Source organism: Phoca vitulina, unplaced genomic scaffold, assembly GCF_004348235.1.
Source record: "Phoca vitulina isolate PV1807 unplaced genomic scaffold, GSC_HSeal_1.0 scaffold11, whole genome shotgun sequence".
NCBI lineage: Eukaryota > Metazoa > Chordata > Mammalia > Carnivora > Phocidae > Phoca > Phoca vitulina.
In genome coordinates this window covers 35,507,351-35,529,714 of record NW_022589714.1, presented here as the reverse complement: position 1 = coordinate 35,529,714, position 22,364 = coordinate 35,507,351, and the positions used below count along the sequence as shown (strand labels likewise).

The following is a 22,364-nucleotide window of genomic DNA, read 5'->3' as shown; positions in this document are numbered from 1 at the left end:
ACATATGTGACAAGGCAACTATGTTGTGAACTTATCCAACCAAGTCAACTAAATTGTAAATTCCTCACTGGCAGGGATGCTGATTCCGAGACACATAATCTATTACCAGCTTGCACATAGTGAGAAGTCCATAATCGTTTATTCATTATATGAGGATGAATATTCAATATCTTCATATATTCTGAGTACCCTCAGAGTGGTAGTTATTAAGTAATATTAGAAGGACTTTGGCTGCCAGTTTTCCCCAGTCTAAATTGGGGCAGGAAGAGATTATTTAAAAATTATATCAAATATGTTTCTATTTACAATGGTTCCTAGTCTACAAAGCCAGGATATGGACTTTGACTTCTGGTCTTCATAAAAACTAGGCATCAGCATGACTTATTAGAAAAAGAATTATTTAGGGTCATTCTATGTTGTTAATAGAAAAAGGAATAATGGAATATCATAATAAACAGAAATAGTTTTATAATAGAGAAATGTCATGGTATTAGTCAGGTTTATTAGGGCTTCAGAGGAGTATTCCAAGAAAAGTGGCAGAAATTCGATCAATTAAGTGAGGCGCACATAAATTGAACTTAATAAAACTGCCTAAATTGCTTTGGAAAAAATGCTGTAGGGAATATACTTTTATTAGTTCTGGGTGAGGATGAATTTGATGATACAGTGAATCCTTTTCCACTTTTAATCTTGAGTTTCCCGTGAAAACCATCAGGAATAACTTCAGAAATGTTATGTGCAGCCGAACTAATGATTGAAGGACCTGTGTGGTCAATGTGTGGTCAACAGTGTAGTAGTAAGAATGTAGGCACCGCCGTAAGAATACTAGCTCCACTCCAGTCTGAGTGGGCTTCGACAACTACTCAGTCTCTGTCGGTGCACAACCCCATTATGTGCTAGACCTACTCCCAGGGACCTACACCAGACATGCCATGGGCTATCCTGGCCTCCAAAAAATTCAGTTCTCCAGAGATGAAAGAGACTTCTTGAACCTGTGGTCTTACTATCTCCAAATTAAAACAAACAACAATAATAAAAACCAAGAGAACTGAAATAATTACGGAGATAAGTAAAGCAAAATAAAAGTGTTGCTATAGGAGAGTCAGATAAGTATATCTAGATTTTCTATTTATGAAGATTGAATTCAGCGGGCAATTATTTAATGCTGCATTTCACTTTGCTAATACAAAGAATCCTCATGAAAAAGGAAAAAGGCACAGTTCCATTTTATGTTTCTCAACAAGGAGATTTGGAGTCCTGCAATTTCTACACAAACATTAACTCTCAGAAACACACATTGAACATCCTTCATTCAGTGAAAGTGAGAGATATCTTTTGCAGATTGTTTACCCATTGTGTTCTGGAAAGATTTAACGTGACCTTTTGTTAATGATATAAAAGTGTTTAATTTGTTTAATGGGGAATAAAAATGCTGATTTTAGCTAGCACCCAAGTGGGCACTAAGTCAGAGACATTTATCAAACCAGATATCACCCAAAACAAAAGTAAGAATTAACTCCTTATTCTTTGTAATTATTAAAAATGTTCAGCATTTTAGCTGTGGTTGCTTCACAATTCCAACATCTTAGTAGTCGTTGCTTCATGATTTCTACAAGTCTTGTACTTGTATATATGCTTCATTTTTGCTGGTTAAATAATCTCACGATTATCTTAACAGTTACTATGCATCAGGGAGGAAAGACCTGAAGGTGGGATGATTTTTGGGGCCATGGAAAGTTCCACTATTCAACAATCTTCTGGCCAGGTCTTGTTTGTGATTAATAACCCTCATGCTTTTTCATCTTGATATTTCTTGGTCCATACCCATAAAATTTTCCTGCTTTGTATTCATTTTTTAAGTCTATAACATTATTAGGATTTTATGCTGACTTCATAACCTTCAGAATAACTGATCAAAGCAAAATATTTCCTTCCTTATGGAGAGCAGCTTTCCATTGACCTCAATTTTAATGAACATATTTTGAAAAGAAAACGTTTATTACCAATTGAAATAGCATCTCTGAAAGACTTCTCCCAACAGTAAAGAGTAATTTTTTTTAATAGAGCACCTGAAGAGGCTGAATTTGATATAAAGCCCATGCTGGATTATTCAAAGCTCTGGATCATTTGACTCACCTTTAAGATTCAAGTTACCACACTGTACTGATTACTTCCCATTTAGTTGTCTTCCTTCTTCACTAGACTAGGTTTTTAGAAAAGAGGATCTGTAACTTATCTCTGTAACACCGCAGCCTCGTGCAATTTCTGAAAGAATGTAAGCATGGAATACATCTCTATTGAGAAAGGCTATTCATTGAGATCAGGCAGATACAGAGAGAAGGAAGTTTGGAGCACGGAAGATACTTGCATATCTTTGTAAAGAATGGAACATATGTGCTTAAGACCCAGAAGACACATCAATTTCCCAAACTTAAAAGTCTGCTGAAAACAAAAAGCCTGTGAGGTGGAGAATGAGGTCTACATATAAGAGATTATGTAGCCGGAGAGGAAAAGGCCACGAGAATATAATGACCATTTGCAAGGTCACAGGTAGAAGATGATTAAAAAAAAAAAAAACTAACCGAAGATCATAATCACCAGCGTTCTCCTTCTTCACTGAAGGAAGAACAAATAGAAATACCTGTTTTAAGAGATATGAGGAATAATTTTCTTCAAGAGGGATATTAAATAATGAATAGATTACTGAAAGAATTTATGTACAATGAGGCTTTCCAAAATGTGTAGAATACTTTCCAAAATTTCTCTTAATGAAGCCTTATGAAAATATATGCACAAAATACGATACTTAGGTCAGATTCCTTTAGAAATGCATGCCACAATTACTGACTATTTTTTAGAACAGTAAATAAAAGAGAAATCAATTCCCTGTCTTATATGCCTCTGCCAAACATAAGATCAGTATGGATTCAACTTTCTCAAATGCTTTTGCTTTTTGCCAAAGATAAGGTATTTAATATAATGACAGGAGTGGGGTACCAAATGTTTAACTTTCTTTTTGTGATAATCAATGTCAAGTTTTCAGTGGCCAGTGGCACACATCACATCATTCATATGGACTAGGAAAACATCCTTTTTACCTCATTCTATCAAGAGATTTATAATTGCCATTTAAAAATAATAAGCAAGGGAGTATATGACTTGTGAATCCACTAGGCTGCTAATGGAAAAGCTCTCCACTGACCCAAGAAGGGTGCTTAAATTGTTATGGCTCCTATGTAGCTGGAACTACTTTAAATATTCATTGCACTTTAATGAACATACTTTTCCTTTAATTAGACATGGTGTTAATACTGTTTTAATCTGAATTGACTTGACACTGATCTGGGGAAGCCAGGATCTGTTTATGAATGTGTTAGAAGTCTCAACCTTGCTAAAACTAGTAGTTAACCTTCCCAGAACTCTTATATCTAAAAAAGAAGTATAATATTATTTTTACAGGTGAAAAGATACAAGACATGGGATTTAGCTAAAGATTAAGTAAATTTTGGCTAAGCTAAGGCTGGGAATATTTTGAAATTCTTTAATATCATGCTTTTAATACTCAAAATGTGACAATTAAAAAGATCATTAATTCACTTAATCTTTCGTTCATTCAACACATATTTATCTCCCACTGTGCACTTATCAAAAGGATGGGCTAGCAATGGATAGCATTAATGAATTAGTTACAAGGTAGCAAACAATGACCGCCTCATGATACGAAGGAATGGGTTATCCTGGTGAAAATCAAGGAGCTAATAACAACTTAATAAAAAGTGGAAGTCTATTTCAAGTCCTAGTATTATACTTCTTTGAACTGTCAAGATTTATTATCTTTGGCTCTATCACCATAATAATATTTATCATGTGCCTACAGGTTTTCTTCATTAATCTCCTTACAAAAATGTATTAAGTAAGCATGCCTTTTAAAGTGTCAAGGGATATATTTTCCTAATGACTAGCAATCCAGGACATCTTTGGAGCATAACAAATTGATTAAGACATCATATTTCTGGCCGGTCAATACCAGATTAAGGAATTATAGGAGAGGATGAAGTTGTTTATTTAGTTAAAGAGCTGTCATGGAGGCAGTTTACCTGGTGGGGAAATGGTACTGTGATATTGGTATCAAGGCAAATGCTCTTTCCTTTGTGATCTCAGACAGGGCCTGAGGCTGGGATTCAGGGGAAACAACATTTCCCCCTTATCCTCTCATCCTTTGCAAAGTTGTTGGGTAGGATGGTGGGATCTTTCTGGTCTAAGGTCCTTCCATGTTTCTCAGTTTGGTTATCCACAGCAATCATACAAAGACTTTGAAAACACAAATGCTCAGGCCCTTTCCCCAGAGATTCTAATTCAGTGGTCTGGGGAGGGGTTCCAGGGCATCATAAAATTGGAAAGTTCCTGGATTTTTTCTTTTGAGAATCACTGAGCTATAGCAAGTGAAAAGCAGTAAAATTACTTCATAATAGGATAAGCCACTAGCTACTCTTAGAAGCTTAATCTTAGATGTGGTCCTTAACAAAGTAATTTACAGCATTTCGTAGTTGGTCTATAAATAAATCAGGTCCTTCTAATTTGTATCCAGGGTTTTTCTTGGGACATCTGCTCCCCTGGAACTTGACCTATATTTGTATCTTGCTTTTGTAAGATACAAATGCATCTTTGTGTTTTAAATGTATTTAAAATGTAAGAATCATGTAAGAAAATGTTCTTTTCCTACAGCTTCTGTTGACAAGCCAGAATATTTTGCTTTCTTCCTTATGCCTATTAAAGATAGTGAAAATCAGTTCCAAAAACACTGCCCCAGAAACACTCTAAAGATAACAATAAATGAACAATTAAATAAATTATGTCACAGTCACTTGCCAAACTTTTGAGCAACCGATAAAATTATAATTATGAAAATGCTTATGAAAAAAATGAAAATACACAGGATCAAAAAAGACATATACCATATATGACAACTATGTATCATATAGTTAAAGACTAGAAATAAATCGTTTATAGAATTGGTGAGTGAGATTGTAAGAGATTTTTCACTTGGTTTCCTAAACTTTCCTTGGTTTTGTTATGTTGTTGGATTGATACAAAAAATAGCTATAATTTATTAAGAAATTGCCAAGTGCCAGAAATTTTGAAAATCTATAGAATGGATATTAATAACATGATTTTTTAACAGAAAAACTGAAGGACAAAGACATTAAGTAACATGTCTGAGTCATAGAGCTAGTAAATGACAAAATTGGATTCAAAGATTTGTTTGTTTCCTTTTTATTACCCTCTTCATCATTATTTAAAAATTTTAAAAGAGGGACTCAATCAATAAGGACCCCGCTTCCCATCTCAATCCATTAAGAAATAGGACCCACCTCAGTAAAAACATTTGTTGCTTTAGGCTGTATATTTAACATCATCAATATGTTTTCTGGTTACTAAGCTGAGGGAGATGGGGATGAGAAATGAGGATCTCTCATCAATTTAGTTATCAATTAACAAAATATTCTTCTATCAGGAAAAAGTCAAGTAGGAAAACATCAGTTTATAAACAACTTTTTGAGATAAGTTAACTAAAAATACAAAGTTGGGAATTTAGTAAGAGACATACCGATAAGATGTGATTAGTTGATAAAAAAAAAAGTCTAAAATTTCTCAGCCTAGAAAGGATCCAATTCCTTAAAAAGAATCCCCAATGTAAAAAAATGGCTGGAAAGAATGAAATGATAACAAAAGTCAAGTTGCTAATACAAGTTTTATGTGCCATTCCCTTAGAGAGATATGCTCTATCTATGAAAAGGGGTCATTAAACTAGTTCAGACCCTGAGCTTCTCAGCCCCCTGGGAGCTCTAGCAGGTGTATGTCTGTCTCTGGGGGCACTTAACTGGTGCCCCACCATCCCTGTCCTCATGCTCCATTACTCAGGCTCTGCCTCTTCCACCCAGGAACTGGCCCTAAAGAGATGACCCCACAAACTGCACTGTGCAAGACCTGGTTCCTGGGAAGAGAGAAATGAAACACTAGAATTTTCTTGCATTTTTTTAAAGCTAGAAATATGAACCAGATATGATCACTGACCTTAAAAGTCTTATAACCTTGAAGGAAAATAAGAGAGATTCTAAATAGCACATATACTCCTTCATGCTGTTGTACGCATGTGTAATACTATGCTTCATCTTTGTTTCTAATGCAACATTTCATATGTGGCAGGGGTAACCTATCCTGTCTAGGGTTCAAATTTTGGCTTGCTAATATTCCCATGCTACAAATTTTCACTAATCTACACCCATCATCTACATTCTTTAATTAAATTTTTCTCTTGTGTATAAATATTCTTAATCTTCTCATAGATAAAATATAAAACAAAAGACATTTCTCCTAAATGGAATCTTTATCCAGTGTAGTCTTTGGATAAGTGTCTTTTATTCATTCAATTTTAATTTCACTAGCAAAAAAACACTTGGAACTATTAAAACAATAAACATAACTTGGTTTCCTGTGGGCAGAATGTACAGATAAGATCATAGTAAGAACTTAAATTTCACTTGCTTGTATCCTCACTTTGAGACAGGAACTCTGGCCCCTGAAAACTTTCACCCATGCATCTCTGGGAGTCCTTTTGCTATCTTTACTACATCCCAAATAGACTTTTCCTGGTCTTCTCCAGCCCCTTGGTTGATTACCACTACGGTGAGTTAGCACTGGTACTGGTCCCTGGGACTCTCTGAAGTCAGGGCTGTGGTTTTCAGATGTAATTCTGTGAGTTTTCATAATACGAGGCTGCTAGATAAAATACTGGACACCCAGTTAAATCTGAATATCTGATAAGTAAAGAAAGCAATATATATATAGGACACACTTATACTAAAAAATTGTCCTTTGTTTATCCAAAATTCAAATTTAACTTGGTGCCCCGTATTTTTATTTGCTAAATCTGGCAGCCCTACCAGGTGCCCAAGCCATGTCGTGCTCCCTGCAGTCTCTCCTGAGCTAAAGTCACATGTGTGCTGTGTACAGATGGAGAAAAAGTCTCTCTCTCCCTCTTCTGATGACTTCTTGGCTCTTTGGCCCAAAGCTGCATTTTTTGTGTCTCATATATCTCAGGACCACTCACAGACACAGCTCTCAGTGTCTTTCTGTGGCCATCTATCTTTAGGGTTTAGACACAGCCTAAGAATGTCAGACTCACTGGGGTGGGCTTTTTTCCTTGTTCTCTTAGAATTTCCCTCACGGGCTTGCCCTACAGATCTTGTTATTGGCTAGCTCCTCCCAGGCAAGTCAATTTATCTAATGAAGGCTACCAGCTCTATTGGCTCATGAGGCACATATAGTTTTATTTCAGCAAAGACTTGCAACAAATCTGTAATAACAGACTGTGATTAAGGGAACTGCCTTCGAAGTACCTCTAAAGTGCATGGAAGAGTTTTCTACCTTTGGAGGCACTTAGAGAAACTCCATGGAAAAAGTAGCTTTGGGGCCTCAGCTTTTAAGAAATGTGGGTGAGTTTGACAGTGTGAAAGAAATTCCAAGCAAAAGGAACAGTATAAATGGAGGTAAGAAAACAGGAAATTTCAGGGTGGGCTTACTTTGGTTTGGTGACAGCATATGATGTACTGTAACTTGACACTAGAAGGAAAGTTGGGGGCCTGGCCAAGGGAAGTTCTCCATGGCCATGGTCAGGAGATTGTAACTTCTTCTCTAGGCAATGGGAAGCACTTGTAGGATTTGGTTAGAAGAAAATATAATCAACAAAATATAATCAAGTCCTGTTACACAGACTATGTTCCAAGTGTGAGAAATTATAGGAGAGAGATTAGATTATCACGCAAATAAAATAGGTAATGGGTAATGAAGGCCCAAGGGGGAGAGAGGAGAAAGAAAAGGAAAAAAGAATTGAAAAGGAGACCTTGGTCTGAAACCTTGGTAATTCATTTTAATCAGTGGAGGAGGGTTTTTGTTTTTATATTTATTTATTTATTTATTTTTAAATTCCAGATGCCCATGCCTCTTCCAGACTAATTAAGTCAGAATCTCTGGGGATGAGACCTACATATCAGTATTTTGAAGTCCACCCTCATGATTCCTACACTCAGGCAAGATTGAACACCATTATTGTAGAACAAGGGTTCTCTCACTTGAGTAGGAATCAGTCACCTACAGGGCTTGTTGGGTGCCACTCTTAAAGTTTCAGCAGATCTGGAATGAGGTCTGAGGATTCACATTTCTAACAAGTTCCTAGGTGGTGTGGATGCTGTTGGTCCAAGGACCATGCTAGGAGAACTCCTGGTGTCAGGACCCAGTAGTTAATTAGCTATTACTGTGTATATATGTCTTGGCTGGTTGGAGGTAGGGGAAAAAAGAGTTAATTACAGGTGATGGACATTCTGAGCCTGAGCAAATGACAGAATAGAGATGCCATTCAAAGAATCATAGATGTAGAAGAAAATAGAAACTTGGCTTGAATGAGAATATTGAGAGAATAGACAATGAAAAAGAGCGTTTTACGGGGGCCATTATAAATATGGGAGTAGTAAGAAGAGGGAGCCAGTAAGAAGTAGAGAACCATCAGAGACATAGGAGGAGAACCAGAATGATGCAAATGCCTCTAGGGGAGAGAGTGGTCAAGGCTACTCTACTAAGAATATCACAAAAATGTAACCTCCAAGATACTTCCAAACCCAGTGAACACAGAAACCAAGGTCCCACACTTTCCTTATCTGCTCTTTACTATCCTTGGCAAAGAGAGGTCACATTCAGAATGATAACCCTGGAGGCAGCTTAAGGTCTTTAGTGCAAAAAAGAGGGATCTGTATCCTTCATACTGTACTTACTAAGGAAATAAGGATACTACCATATGGCAGAAAGATTTTTCAGCTTTGAGGGTTGAAACAAAAAGGGCTAATTGGGATAAGGGCAGAGTATCAGCACTCAAGGAGTTAAGCCACCAGCATTTGTTAAGAATTTACAACGAACCGGGTGCTGTTCTAATGCTGTATGCCTTTCCTGCTCACAATGTGGTTCGTGGACCAGTGGCATCAGCATCACTTGCTAGAAATGCAGACTGTCACCCACACCAGACCTACTGAAACAGAATCTGTATTTTTAACAAGATCCCCAGGTAACAATTAGAGCTTGAGAAGCACTGCTTTTAGGTATCATGAACTCATTTAACCTACTCAATGCTAAGAGATAGGGACTATGAGGAGGGAGCTGAGTTACAAAGAGGTGAAAATAATTTGTACAGAGTCAGAGAGCTAATGGGGCAAAGATCTAAACACAGACAGTCTAGATCCATAGACCTGGATCTAACTTGTGTTACACCAACCCTCAAGAAAGTCTTACAATGGCCCTCAACATCCTCCCCATCATCGCTGGAAACTTCCATCCACAGTGGCTCTCATCCAATGCTTCTAACGTACATGTCCTCCCTTTTGTACTCTGTGTCTACCATCCAACCCATGCATGTTAACTGCCTCAGCTTAGATCTCAGCTCACAGTCACCTCCTCAAGAAAACTGTTTCCAACACTCCAAGACTTGGTATTCCACTCATCCCACTCTCACAGCATATGTATTTTTCCCACCATGATAATCTGTAGTTATGAATTTATGTGATTTTTGTCTTTTTTACAAGGCTCAAGCTCCTGGACGGCGAATGCACATCTGTTTTGTACCCCACAGAATCTCCAGTGCCCAATACAGAGCCTGGCACGCAGCCGACACAATTGTTACCTGGATGAGTGTGCACAGGAATGGCTTTTGAATCAAATGTGCATCTTGCCCATATTAGCATGACCTGCAGTGACAATCAGAACCGAACACTCTCTCCCTCCATGTAATTAAGAAACCCGGTGAGGTGAAAGCACAGACCTGAACATTCAAAGGGAAATATAAACTTTGAGCCTGAATCTGAACCATCCAGGCAAGTCTCCATTTGCCATGAATATTCAAGGACCGTCTGAAGCTATGAGAACCTTTTGAACATATTTCGGCTTTCCAGAATCCAGAGCCTGTACTTTGCCTTCAGCCTTTGAGAGAGCGGAGGAAAGTCAGAGGGGCCCAGGTGAGGCCTCTCCACGTTGGGAGGGTAGCTCTGGAGGGAAAACATTGGCTGTTCTAACACAAATCTTATAACTAAACAGAGTTCATTCATTCTGAGCGCTGCTCTTCAGGTACCTTTCAGAGGCCCTGAATTCCCTTGAATGACAGAGAATAAGCCTTGATTTCAGTGAATGGCTCTGCCATAATAATCCTGCCTGAGAAAAGCATGGATTGCAAGGCCACTTTAAAAATATGCTCCACGGTAATTCCGTGTTTCATTTTCCCAAATACTCTTGCTCCTATGGATAGTTCCTATACCTTGTGTTCTCATATTATATTAACATAATTAGGCTAACTAAGCCTTAATGTTGCTACTCTTGTGAAATAACTGCAAAGGGGCTTGAGAAAAATGCTGCTGATGCTTTTTCTTAAAGAGATGGTTAGATTTAATTTCAACATTTTTGGAAAATATTGAACGACAGTAATCAGCTTTAAGCTTAACCACGTGACAGGCCCAACTACAGATGATAGGGACGAGTGTTTCTCAGTGTGGAATAGCTGCTCACTAATTCTCCAGGCATTTCTTCAATGTCTCTATCATATGACTCAATGATATGGCTACAGGCTCAATTACTCAATTTTCTTATGGGTGTTTTTGGTCTGAATTGACATGTGTTACTTTAGGCTCAGCCATGAATGAGGAATACTTAGGTCAACCTTGTGTCTTAGACCTGAGCTTCTCAAACTTTCAGATGCATATGAGTCATCTAGGGGCCTTGTGAAAATGCAGATTCCAGTCAGGTGTGACCTGGGGAGTTTTCATTTCTGATAAGCTCTCAGGTGATATTGCTGCTGCCCGTCCATATGCAACACTTTGGGGAACAAGGTCTTAGAAAACAAAACAAAATTGATTTTGTGGTTTACAATGCAACTTGGCACCCTTATAAGCCAGAAGCATTGCCTAAATGTTGCTGTGTGCCAGGGCTGTGATGAATGTAACCCTATCCACCAGCACGCAGGCAGAAACAATCCAGAGAAATGAGTCACTTCCAGGATTTCACCCTGGGGAGGGGTCCCCCCGGGGTGATCTCTTTGACTCAGGGAAGAAACAGACCTGCTGTCCAATCTAGAGCTGTCTTATGCAAATCTAGAATCTTGGAATTTCCAGACTTCCTCTTTAAAAATATTTATACTGAGCACATAGAGAAGTGTTTGAAAGTATCTAGAATAGGTTTGAGCATATGTTGATCACTCTAAAATTGAATTAAAAGCAATGTGGTCCAATAATGATGTAATAGCTACTGGGTTAAAATGGAAAATACTCTCCAAATACAATATAAAGGCAAAATGTAATATCTTGTTTCAGTTAAATAATGTGTGTCATAGAAAAGATCAAGAAAACAACGGTTAGAGCTAATTATTGCTTAAAGTGGCAGGAGAGGCAAAGGAGTGGTTCATGTTGTGGGGGGAGTGGCCTTAGTTCTTCCTGTGCTTCTACCATGTTGATGTGTCTCTTTCACTTCTTTTCCTTACCCTTACCCCAAGCTCTTGGTAGTCCTACACCACTGAGGGAAGTACCAGAAGATTTTCAAAATGATTTTGATTTTCAAAAATGTAGAGTAAAAAATTATGAAAATTATTTAGTTTATTAAGAATAGGTCTTTGTTAAAGCCAAGGAGAAGGAGATAGACCCCCATAACAAGCAAGTCTTTTGCCCATTTGGATGCTCAGTGTTGTAGGAGGTCATCAAGAGGACATAACCGCCAGTTGACCCACGAGCCGGACCTGGGCAATCAGAGGCTCTTCATCCCCTTCCCTGGCCTTGGAATGTATGTTCTGTCCACTAGTCTCATAGTGGGAGACGTTTTCAAGGATGGAGTCCTGAGAGAGCAATGTGTTTTTGAGACCATCTGGACAGATATGTGACTGAACCCAGTTAGGCCTCCATATAGACTTTTAAGATTCTTGCAGGCAGGTATAGAGGTCTACTCATCGTGGTGCTGCCCAAGACAAGCCTTGTAGGTAAGTTCTCTGGCTCATTACACCTGCCACCTTCCAATCTAGAGTGGCCTGCTTCTTTCTTTGGTCTCTCCTTGCTCTCTTTGTATGGGGACCAGTTTTTAAACCAGCACTCAGAAAAATTTAATTAACTAATCCTGACATGATGGCTAGGAAATAGATTTTACAATAATTTCACTAGGAAACTATGATTAACATCATTCAATAGCATAGTTCACATCTAACCAAACACGTCTACTTTATTCCACAGGAAAAAATATTCTAATATATATTCCCAAATCCACTGTGATGATATTTATCTACTACATAGTGGAATGTTACAGAAGAATACTAGAACTTGAGGCCCAGACTGGTGATGAGACTTGTCCATTGTCACACAAATCTTTAAAGAACTGGCTTTAGAACTTAGATGTTCTGAACATTTCTCAATTTAGTCTGCATTGTATTATCCCATGCTATCACATCAATCATTCTTCCTGATGCCAATTTAAGACAAAAACACCCAAGCTTGTCTGGCACAAAATCCTCTATCTGAAAACTTGGGGCCACATTATAGGCTTCCCACTTGCAGTTGATCCTGGAGCCTCACCATTGTTTGTTCTGAGTTGGTGCAAAATGGTATTAAAGATGAAATCATGTGCCAGTGAGAAATTTGCTAAACAATTTGTAGCAGGTTCCATGGCAGGCAGAGGGTATGAGTTTGTCCAGACTGGAAGTTTCATTCCCTTATGGGTGAGTAAGAGAAATGAGGCTTCATTTCTCCACCTTATGGACTGGTGACTCTGAGTGAGCAGGGGCACTATTGTGAAAGATCAGCAGTGGTCTTTTAGTGTGGATTTGAGATGGCTTGGGAATTACAGCACTAGATTTGTCTTAGTACAAAGGCCTGTTGTAACCAAGAATGGTGCAGGGTATGATAGGACCTAATAGAGTATTGTGATTAAGAATATGAACTTTGGTACAGACAGACCTGGATTTAAATCCCAGCTCCAACATGTACTACCTTGGGAACCTCGTAGAAGTCATTTAACCTCCTGGTCTTTACTTTCCTTACCTATCAAATGAGAATAAAAATATTCCCCTGACTCATAAACTTGGAAATATAACATGGTGTGTATAAAACTCCAGTACCACATAGTACACAATGAGAACATTCAATAAGGCAGCAATGTTTTCCCCTATTAAGAGATAGAATCAGGAAGGTAAGTTTAATCAGAATATCCTGAGATAAGATCCTGACATGGTTGTCTAATAAGATATTAGGATAAATTAGGGAAAGAGGTCTAAAGAATGACCTTCTTGGAAGTTTCTAAAACAATGTTGGTCCTCACTCTCCATGTTGGCTTAAGTTGCCCTTCCACTGAGATTGGAACTAAATAATCAATGGCAACATCTTCCAAACCTTGAAATGTACCCAAAGAAACACTGTTCCTTATTAAGAAAGAGGAAAGTCTTTTTTTGCTCCTGTTCTTAAGTGTGGTATATTGAAGCACAGACACTTCAGTTAAACATCTGTTCATAGGTGTGATATTAATGAAATTTAACAGGGAGGACAGGCTGCAGCGGAACCAAATCTGTTTCATTTCTTCCTCACCACTTGCTATGGACCACATTTGTCTGCTTCTTCTTTACCTGTGCCTTTCACCATGGTAAAATAAAGAACTGGGGATATGGAAATTGTTACTTTCTTAGAATTAGCCAGATGGAAAAGTGAGGGCATGATGGCCTACAATGAGTAATACCACCTGCAAACACCTGAGCCACTTGAATAATCATGGAAACATTTCTTGGAGCCCAGAGCAGTCCTTGCTTAAGGATTTTGAGTGCCGGATTCATTTTATTCAAGAGCCTGGTTTCAGCAATATGTTATGTATTTAATTTAAAAATTCAGTCTGGCCACATTGTATTAACTTATACAATATGTAGGTTTACTAAGTGGAAAAAAAAGGCCTCTAAACCAAAAACACTTTATAGAAATCTAGAGAATGTAGAGAACACCTTTAAAAATAAAAGCATGCCACAAAGGTTTGAAAAGTGGTGATAATTTTATGATATCACAGTGCAAATGTACAAATTAATAGGCTAATCAATGATATGAATACTACCTACAAAGAATCAGATTAGGTTGGAGTGGGGGAACATAAATAGCATGCATAGAAGGAATATAAGACATGACCTTTGTGTCTAATCAGGGATATAATAATGGATATAATAATATAAATATTTTAATGACAGGTACACTTACAGAGTTCATATTACATAGGTGTAGGAATTGTAGATTTTGGCATCTTTTCTACACAGTTTTTGAAAATGTGTGTATGTTTCATATCTTCTGTAGTATCCTAAGCTGACTCCTGTTTTTTTCATACTAGCTTTATTTGAACCTCTGTTTGGAATTCCATGCCAGCCAACTTTCTATGTCCCTGCTTCTCTGGATCACCTTGTCAAGATAATCATGTTTATCAGAAGTTCTAAACCCTTCTGTGCTCAGGAATATTTGGGTGTCTTAATAATATTTGGAAGATGCCCTTCCAATTGTCAGAACTGTTTCTGGCTACTTCTTTCTGTCAATCAGTGTTTACATATCTACAGAGGATCTCCAAGAACTGACCTACTGCTTCTTTCATGTCAAGAGCTTGACAATTCCTACTCACATTACGCAGCCAGTGCTATTTATTTTGCATTTTTCCACAACTCCTGCTTCCCTGGCCCATCAATAGCATCTTCCATCATGAAAATTTTCCATATTGAGTTGGGAAGGGTGGTGATCCAAGTATGAGAGAGGAAAGCAGAATGAGTTAGAGAGCCATAAAATGTAAGCATAAAATTTCCCCTCGAATTGCATACACCAGAAGTTCTCAAACTTTACTACACATCAGCATCACAGGGACACCCTCTGAGAATCACTGCCACATGTGAATCAAAATCATTTCCAAATAACATATAATCCAAACAAAAGGCCATCTCATTTTGCTCTGTGCCAAGCTCTTAACCTAGGAGTCCTTGGAGACACTTGGATAAAATTCTAGGTATCCGTGGTACTGCACAAATTATATATTATATTACATTAACATGGGTGAGATTATCTCTGGATGCTTGAGAGGGCCTACTGCTCTCAAAAGAGACTCAAAGGATTCATTTTCCCAAACAGCTTCTACAACTCCCACTGATGCCATGCAGAGAGTCAAGCCAACACACTGGACGAGGCATTGACATTAGAATGTAGCAGAATAGGGTCTACAGTTGATAGAGCCAATGTGTAATTCTCCTGTTCTTTTTATGGTTAATAGAATAATTTTACTATTACTACACTGACCTTTGTAATCAATTACTCCATTCTTCTTTGATTACCTACTGACTCCTACCAAGATGTAGATCTACCAACCAATCAGCCAAAAAGTTTAGATGGAGCACCAGTTATAGGCCTAGTGTGGTGTTGGCTCAGTGAGGAACCCAGAAATTGCAGAGTCCCTGCTCGCAGATAACTCTGGGTGAAGATACTGACATATATTACTTTTAAGCCCCATGAGAATAAGAACCTTTTTTTCTTACCCCAAATTCTGTCTTGTGGGCCTAGAAGAGCCCCTAGTAAATCATAGGAGCACAACCAATTATTAAATGAGTGAATCCAAGACCTCAGGGGTTTATACTGTAAATGTCATCGTGATATTGCCAGGTAAGCAAAATATTGGGATAGTGGCTGACTGGACAAAGCTCTTACACCTGGAGAGTACTGCTGGATAAAGGAAATAAGGGACCCAACTAATAATGCATGTGAATAATCTGCAAACTTGCCTCCATAGGGAAAACAAATTGAAGCTTAAATATGTAACAGTTTCAAACCTTTCTTTACACCAGATGTTTGGCATAGCTACGGACTCAGGTAACAGACTGTAGACTAGGAAGATCACCTCTCCACTGCATCCTTTTCTGTAGCAAGTGATAGTGTTGATGGTAAAGGAGTCAGGTAACAAAAAGCATGCTGCCCAACCACATATATTCAACACGCTTCCTTCAATAAGTGTGAAGCAGGCAAGCCCTTACCTAGATTTCAAGCTGATGAATGATCTGTCTAGTTTCAGTAAACCCCAGCGGACTGCTCAGCTTTGTAAAGCTGAAACCCTGTCAGCCTCTGGATGCATTTAAACAAGGACAACATGTTAAAAGGAGGCAGGTTATGAGGTTTCCTGAGGTATCCCTAGTTTCTAAGTGCATTAAGTCCTCCCTCAATGCACAAAAAAGAGCCTTTTAACAACAACAAAAAAACCCCTGAGAAAGTTCTTTTTAAATCATGTATAGATGCTGACTATATCAAATCCATAAACAGAAGTATTAATGATTTACTATATTAGGCCATCCATTTATCCACACTGAGGTCCTTCCTATCCCATTATCTCTATGGAAGCACGTATATAGCCTTATATACATGAGAAGAAAGAAAATTCCTCCTTCTTGGGAAACACCTGTCTTAGGAGTTCTTGGTTCTGAACATGCACAGGGTTGAGCATACAAATGGTGCAGTGACTCTTTTGGAAGTCACATTTGTCCCTGAAACTTCAGTCACCTGGAGACTGCATGCCTCATTGCCTGCAGCAGCTCAATCCTGACAGTGTAGAATGAGCTTAGAAATCTCATTTGAGGAACAAAATTTGAATTGAGAGTTTAAACAGCACAATAATTTTAATGCTGAAATAATCTTTTTTTTTTTGTAATTTTTGTTGACTGTAGAATTTTTTGTCTTTCTTTCTTTCTTTCTTTCTTTCTTTCTTTCTTTCTTTTCTTCTTTCTGCTATTGGGCTGTTATAATAATCTTGGTTTGGTCTGGATTTTGTCATGGAAAAGGAAGATAACAGGACTCAGGAACTAGTACAGCAGTTAGCTGCATATCCCCGTTTTTACACACAGAAAATTTTTGCTTCTTTTGCTATGCTAACACCCTTACACATAATTCCTGGAATCCCTACTACATTCATATCCACTGCTTCCAGACACACACTCACAAGGCACCAAAACACAAAATCTCTGCATGTCAAAATCAAGCCAGGCCGAAGATGTAAATAGATGGATATGGCACCAGGTGGATGTGTAATCAGTAATAAGAAATACATCGAGCCCCACAATGAAAAGAAATCCCCCAAATTGTTCAGGATTCCCCCTCCCCCTTCCATTCACTGATTTATTAACCCTGAACAAAGATGTAATTGCAGGGTCTCAGAAACAACTTTTTTTCCATTTTTTTTTTCATTTTTGGCATTTGTTTTGTTTGGCTTTGAATTTCTTAATATCTAGTCATACCATTCATTGCCTGTTTTCTTCACTCAGTTGCCCATCTTCCCCCCCACCCCCACCCAAGAAATGAAAGAAGCATTAGCTTCTGAGTCTTAAGGATGAGACCTCTGCATTTTCTTTGCTTGTTTAGGGCAAGAAATGAAGTGCTGCCTCTTTAATTGGCAGAAGCATGCAGGAGGAGCATACCTTTAATTTAGTGTTGGGATACCTCACTTGCACCCTGGCTGTTGTCTTATTGGAGACGGCAGCCTGCCTGAGATCCTCTAGCACTGAAATAATATCATCCAGCACGCATTTCTTATCCTGATTTTTCAACACACACAGATGGGAAAAAGTATAATTATAGCCCTTGTGGTTCACCTTCATTTCCAGCACGGCTCGGTGGGTCTGCAGGATCCCCTCAGCCTGGAGCAAAATATTGTCCCCGGGTGGGGAGAGGAGGATCACCCTGCCATACCTCCCAGGAGTGTGTAAGTCCGAATAGAGCTGGCTTTTGGACTGGTCCAGGGGGAAAAGGCTGCTGGCCAGGCTGCGCTCGATCTTGGCCAGGCTGTGGCTGGGAGCGACCAGGCGCTCCAGGTCGCCCTCGGGCTGGAAGCGGTTGAGCGCGCTGAGGCCGAAGGTGATGGTCAGGACTGCGGGCACGGTGAGGAAAAAGACCGGGTGCCGGCTCACGCACAAGCCCAGCCTGTGGCAGAACGACTGGAGCCCTCTGCGAAGCACCTGCCGCAGCATCCTCCACCAGATCCAGCTCGCAGGCGCTCCCGGCCGTCTTAAAAAGCACATGTGACATGTGTAAGCGCCGGGCTACCCCCCACTCCCCCATCCCACCCCCTCCGGGCCAGCCCCCTTCCCCACACCGCCGCCTCCCCACCCCCTCCGCGTTCACCCCCAACCACTCCGCCTGGTCTTTCCCCGGCCCCACCTCCATGCGCTCCTACTACTCTTTCAAACACTGCAGCAAGTTGCAGCAAGGCGGGCAAATATCGACAGCGCGCGTGGGGGCCCGCGGGGCCCACCCCTCCCCTGCCTCCCCGCGCTCTTGCCTCCTCCCGCGCCCCTCTCACCGCATGAGCAGCGTTCCCTCGGTCTAGCCCTTCATCTCCGTGCTGCAGTCCCCCGGCCTCCCTCTCTGGAGGTGGTTCCGTGCGGAGCGTCCCACAGATGTGGATTTCCTCTCCGTCCTGATGGGGTTCGGTGCCTAACTGGAACCATGTGCCTCGGTGTTGTAAGAAGCAGGCATGTGCCCCATAAGGGGCGGGGGGGGGGGGCGGCGAGGAGAGAGACTAGAAGGGAGGGAGCGGTGGTGGGGGGGAGCTAAGCTTTTCTTTTTTTAAGATGCGGGCAGTTATTTTTAGAGTTTTGTTTTCCCTCTTCCCTCCTTGCTATAGTGAATGGAAGAGGAAACGGGTGAAGGTGCTGCTGGCCCATTGGAGCGCTGGCAATTAGAGCCTGAGGCGCGGGGCGTGGGGGGGGGGCGTGGAGGGAGGGAGCTCGAGGGCTCCTGGAGGCAAGTCGCCTTTTTGCCCCTCCAGTTTCCCTGTGCCCTCGAATTCTGTTTTTCTGCTGAAGAAAAGGGAGCAAAGAGGATGATGCTGCATTTTTAACATACCACAAAGCATGCAAGGGATTTCCTTGCAACACCTTCCACGCTGTCATTCCACAGACTAGTGGGCTGCAGCCCAGGGCTGCCAGAGACTCCGTCTGTCGGTGGTGCGTTGGGGCTCTAGGAAATCTTTCCTAGCTGTGGTGATTGGAGAGGAGGCATTTGCCAGTAGCAGTCGCCTATGGCTTGGGGGCTGTGTGTGTATATGTGTGTGTGTCTTGCGTGTTGGTAGTGAAGATCCACAGGCAATGTGTGGTTTCCCATAAAATGTTACATTCACTTTCTGTGCTTGTGAAGTTTAGGACAAAAAGTTCTTAAAGCTGGTTTCAGTTCCCTTCCCCCATTCGCCCTTGCATCAGGTTTACTCTGATAGGAAGTGGACCAAGAGGCTATCTAATTTTCTCTTGTGAGTCGAATTCCAGAAACAAACATTTTGGGACTCCCATCACACAGTTTTTGCCTGAATAAAGAGGACTAGTTGTCTAGGGGGAAACACACTGGAGTCATTTGATGTGTAAAACTGTGAGTTTACTTCACCACAGAGGGAAGAAAACTCCCACCAGGTACAATTCATCCCTCAGTACCTACCACTGTGAAGGTGAGAAACTCTCACCTGCAGATCCCATCAACTTCAAAAGCTTTAATATTAATAAGCATGTGTGTGTGTATTTTATTTTTTACTGATGGGACCTTTCACAAGGCCCAATGTTCTGGAAAGAATATGAAGAAGTCTTGAAGACAAGTTCTCAATTTGGTTGGGAACTGGAGACCTGCCTTCCAAAGCTTCTGTTCTTTTTGCATTGACTTCGTAGAGAAGATTGAGTTTCAAGAGATGATTCATTCACACTTTCTTAATCATAGTGAAAGGACCTGTTCTTCATCACATACTTAGCGATGTGCCCATCTATGCATACAAACAAGCTGAAGGACTCATCCTCTTAATAGATGCTTTTTATTTTTGCTAGTGGAATCAATTTTTCAGTTAGGAAATCAAAGAGACTGCAGAGAGCTAAAAAACAGGGGCAATGCTTAAGACTAATAGTTTAAAGGTAGTGTTACATACAGGATGAAAGAAAAACTCCAACCTTTTAAACTGAAAGTGACCTTGGTGACCGTTCAGTTTGCATCCCCACTGTGGGCAAGAATAGCTTTTATAATATTCTTGATGGCTCTCCACCCAGCCCACGCTTCTATATGGGATTTCAATTCTATTCTATTCTATTCTAATTATTCTATTCTATTCTATTCTATTCTATTCCATTCTATTCCATTCCACTCTATTTATTTGATGTTTTTTAAAAAAATATTTTATTTATTTATTTGAGAGAGAGAGAGAGCACAAGCGAGCATGAGTGGGGGGAGGGGTGGAGGGAGAGGGAGAAGCAGACTCCCCACTGGGCAGGGAGTCCAACAACATGGGGTTCAGTCCCAGGACCCCGAGATCATGACCTGAGGTGAAGGCAGATGCTTAACTGACTGGCCCACCCGGGCGCCCCTCAATGTTTTTATATCAGTATGGATTCATGGGTATTTATAAATATTTCTGTTGTGTTTGGGTTATAATTCAATACCACTCCATTTACTTTATTGCTCAAATTGTTCCAACTCTGTCCATTGGCTTCTGTCTCCCTTTGACATAACCCATTATTATTATTGGGTCCTTAAAAAAAAAAAGTATCCCGTACTTGCACTGTAAGATACTCCAGGCTTGTCTTGTATCTTTCCTGCCGCAGTATCAGCCATTTCTCTAAGAAGCCCTGGTTTGTTCCGTTAGACGGTGGTATTAGAAGCAAAGATCTGGTGCTAACTGTGCTGCTTGCTGTGGTGGTGCCATCACTTCTAAGCCTTCTCGACTGACATCAAGGAAATACACGGCTGTACAGATCTTCCTTAACTTACTCTAGGGTTATGTCCTAATAACCCACAGTAAGTTGAAAATATTGTAAGTTCAAAATGCATTTAATACCCCTAAACTACCAAAATTATAGCTTAGTCTAGCCTACCTTAACATGTTGAGAACACTTACATTGGCCTACAGTTGGACAAAATCATTTAACATAAAGCCTATTTTCTTTTTTTAGACAGAGTGAGTGCACATGTGTATGGAGGGCGGGGGTGCAGAGTGAGGGGGTGAGAGAGAATCTTAAGCAGGCTCCATATGGAGCCCGACCACAGGGCTCAATCTCACAACCCTGAGATCATGACCTGAGCTGAAGTCAAGAGTCAGGCTCTCAACCGACTGAGCTACCCAGGTGTCCCAACATAAAGCCTATTTTATAATACAGTGTTGGATATCACATGTAAATTGATTGAATATGGTACTGAAAGTGAACAACAGAATGGTTGTAAGTGCATCAGTTGTTCACCCTCCTAATTGCATGGCTGACGGGGATTTGGGCTCACTGCCGTTGCCCAGCATCACCAGAGATTCTTACTGCCTGTGGCTAGCAAAATTCAAAGTCTGGTTTCTACTGAATGAATGCACAGCATCATGAAGTTGAAAAATCATATGTTGAGCTGTTGTAAATTGGGGACTGTCTATATACTAATCTGTGCATGTGTGTATCTATAAAAAGTTCTTTATATGGCTCTCCATATCTATATTAAGCTAAACATGGGTTTATACTTATGTCCTCTGACTCTAATCTGTTGCCACATGGATCATTGAAGCCTCTTTTCCATGCTTGCCTGTAACCTTTCACTTCAGGTGATTTTTAAATTGCTTTTCTATAATGAAAACATATTTTTATTGGAAAAAAATAGGGGAAAGAAGAAAAGCATGGTTCCTTAATTTTGATACTATAAAAAGCTAATGTCAAATACTATTATGGCTTCATTAGAAAGATGAAGTATATGTTCAAAAGAAGAGAAATGTTAGCAATATTCCAGATTAACCTAGAGGAAGTTAATTTGCACTAAAATATCACTGGATATCAATCACATGATAATTCTAGCAAACCTGATTTAAAATAAAGCTTAATATAAAGCTGAAAGCCGTGCATTTAGAGCCCAATCAGTAAGAACACAAAAATCTGTGCTGTTTGGTACATATGGGTAGTGTCTTTTCTGATATGTGTTGGTCAATATCAGTTTTCAAGACTTGGAACCAAGTTGGAATTTATCCACTTGGCCTTTTGCAGGATAGGACACCAGAAAAACATGAATTTGCACTCAGAATGGCTGAGTTCTAGGCCAATTACACAAGTTACTTCCTGGGTGTTTTGGGCAAGACACCTGACTCTCTGATCCTGTTTCCTTATTTATGAACTTGGATTATGTTCTTTACCCACTTGTCAATTCATCCATATCACCATTCACCAAAACACTGCAATTCTTGTTGTATTAACTAATGCTGTAATGCTAGCGATTGCAACAAATAAACCTCTAAATGTTAGCGGTATAACACAATACAAG

At 39.8% G+C, this 22,364-nt stretch overlaps 1 protein-coding gene across 4 annotated transcripts in view; it reads right to left on the bottom strand.

The window, feature by feature from the left end:
- Positions 1 to 18,577, bottom strand: part of PTCHD4 (patched domain containing 4) — a 188,379-nt gene extending 169,802 nt beyond the window's left edge. The window contains exons 1-2 of one of the 4 annotated variants that reach the window (XM_032409683.1): positions 18,412 to 18,577; positions 17,531 to 18,116 (exon numbers count right to left, since the gene is read on the bottom strand). In XM_032409683.1, the coding sequence (XP_032265574.1) occupies positions 17,531 to 18,116; positions 18,412 to 18,416 (591 nt within the window). In that variant the 5' untranslated portion in view covers positions 18,417 to 18,577. Of the gene's footprint in view, positions 1 to 17,530; positions 18,131 to 18,269; positions 18,349 to 18,411 lie in introns of those variants that run through there. The other 3 variants (XM_032409684.1, XM_032409682.1, XM_032409685.1) reach the window with 3 other exon arrangements.
- Between the last annotated feature and the right edge of the window lie 3,787 nt (positions 18,578 to 22,364).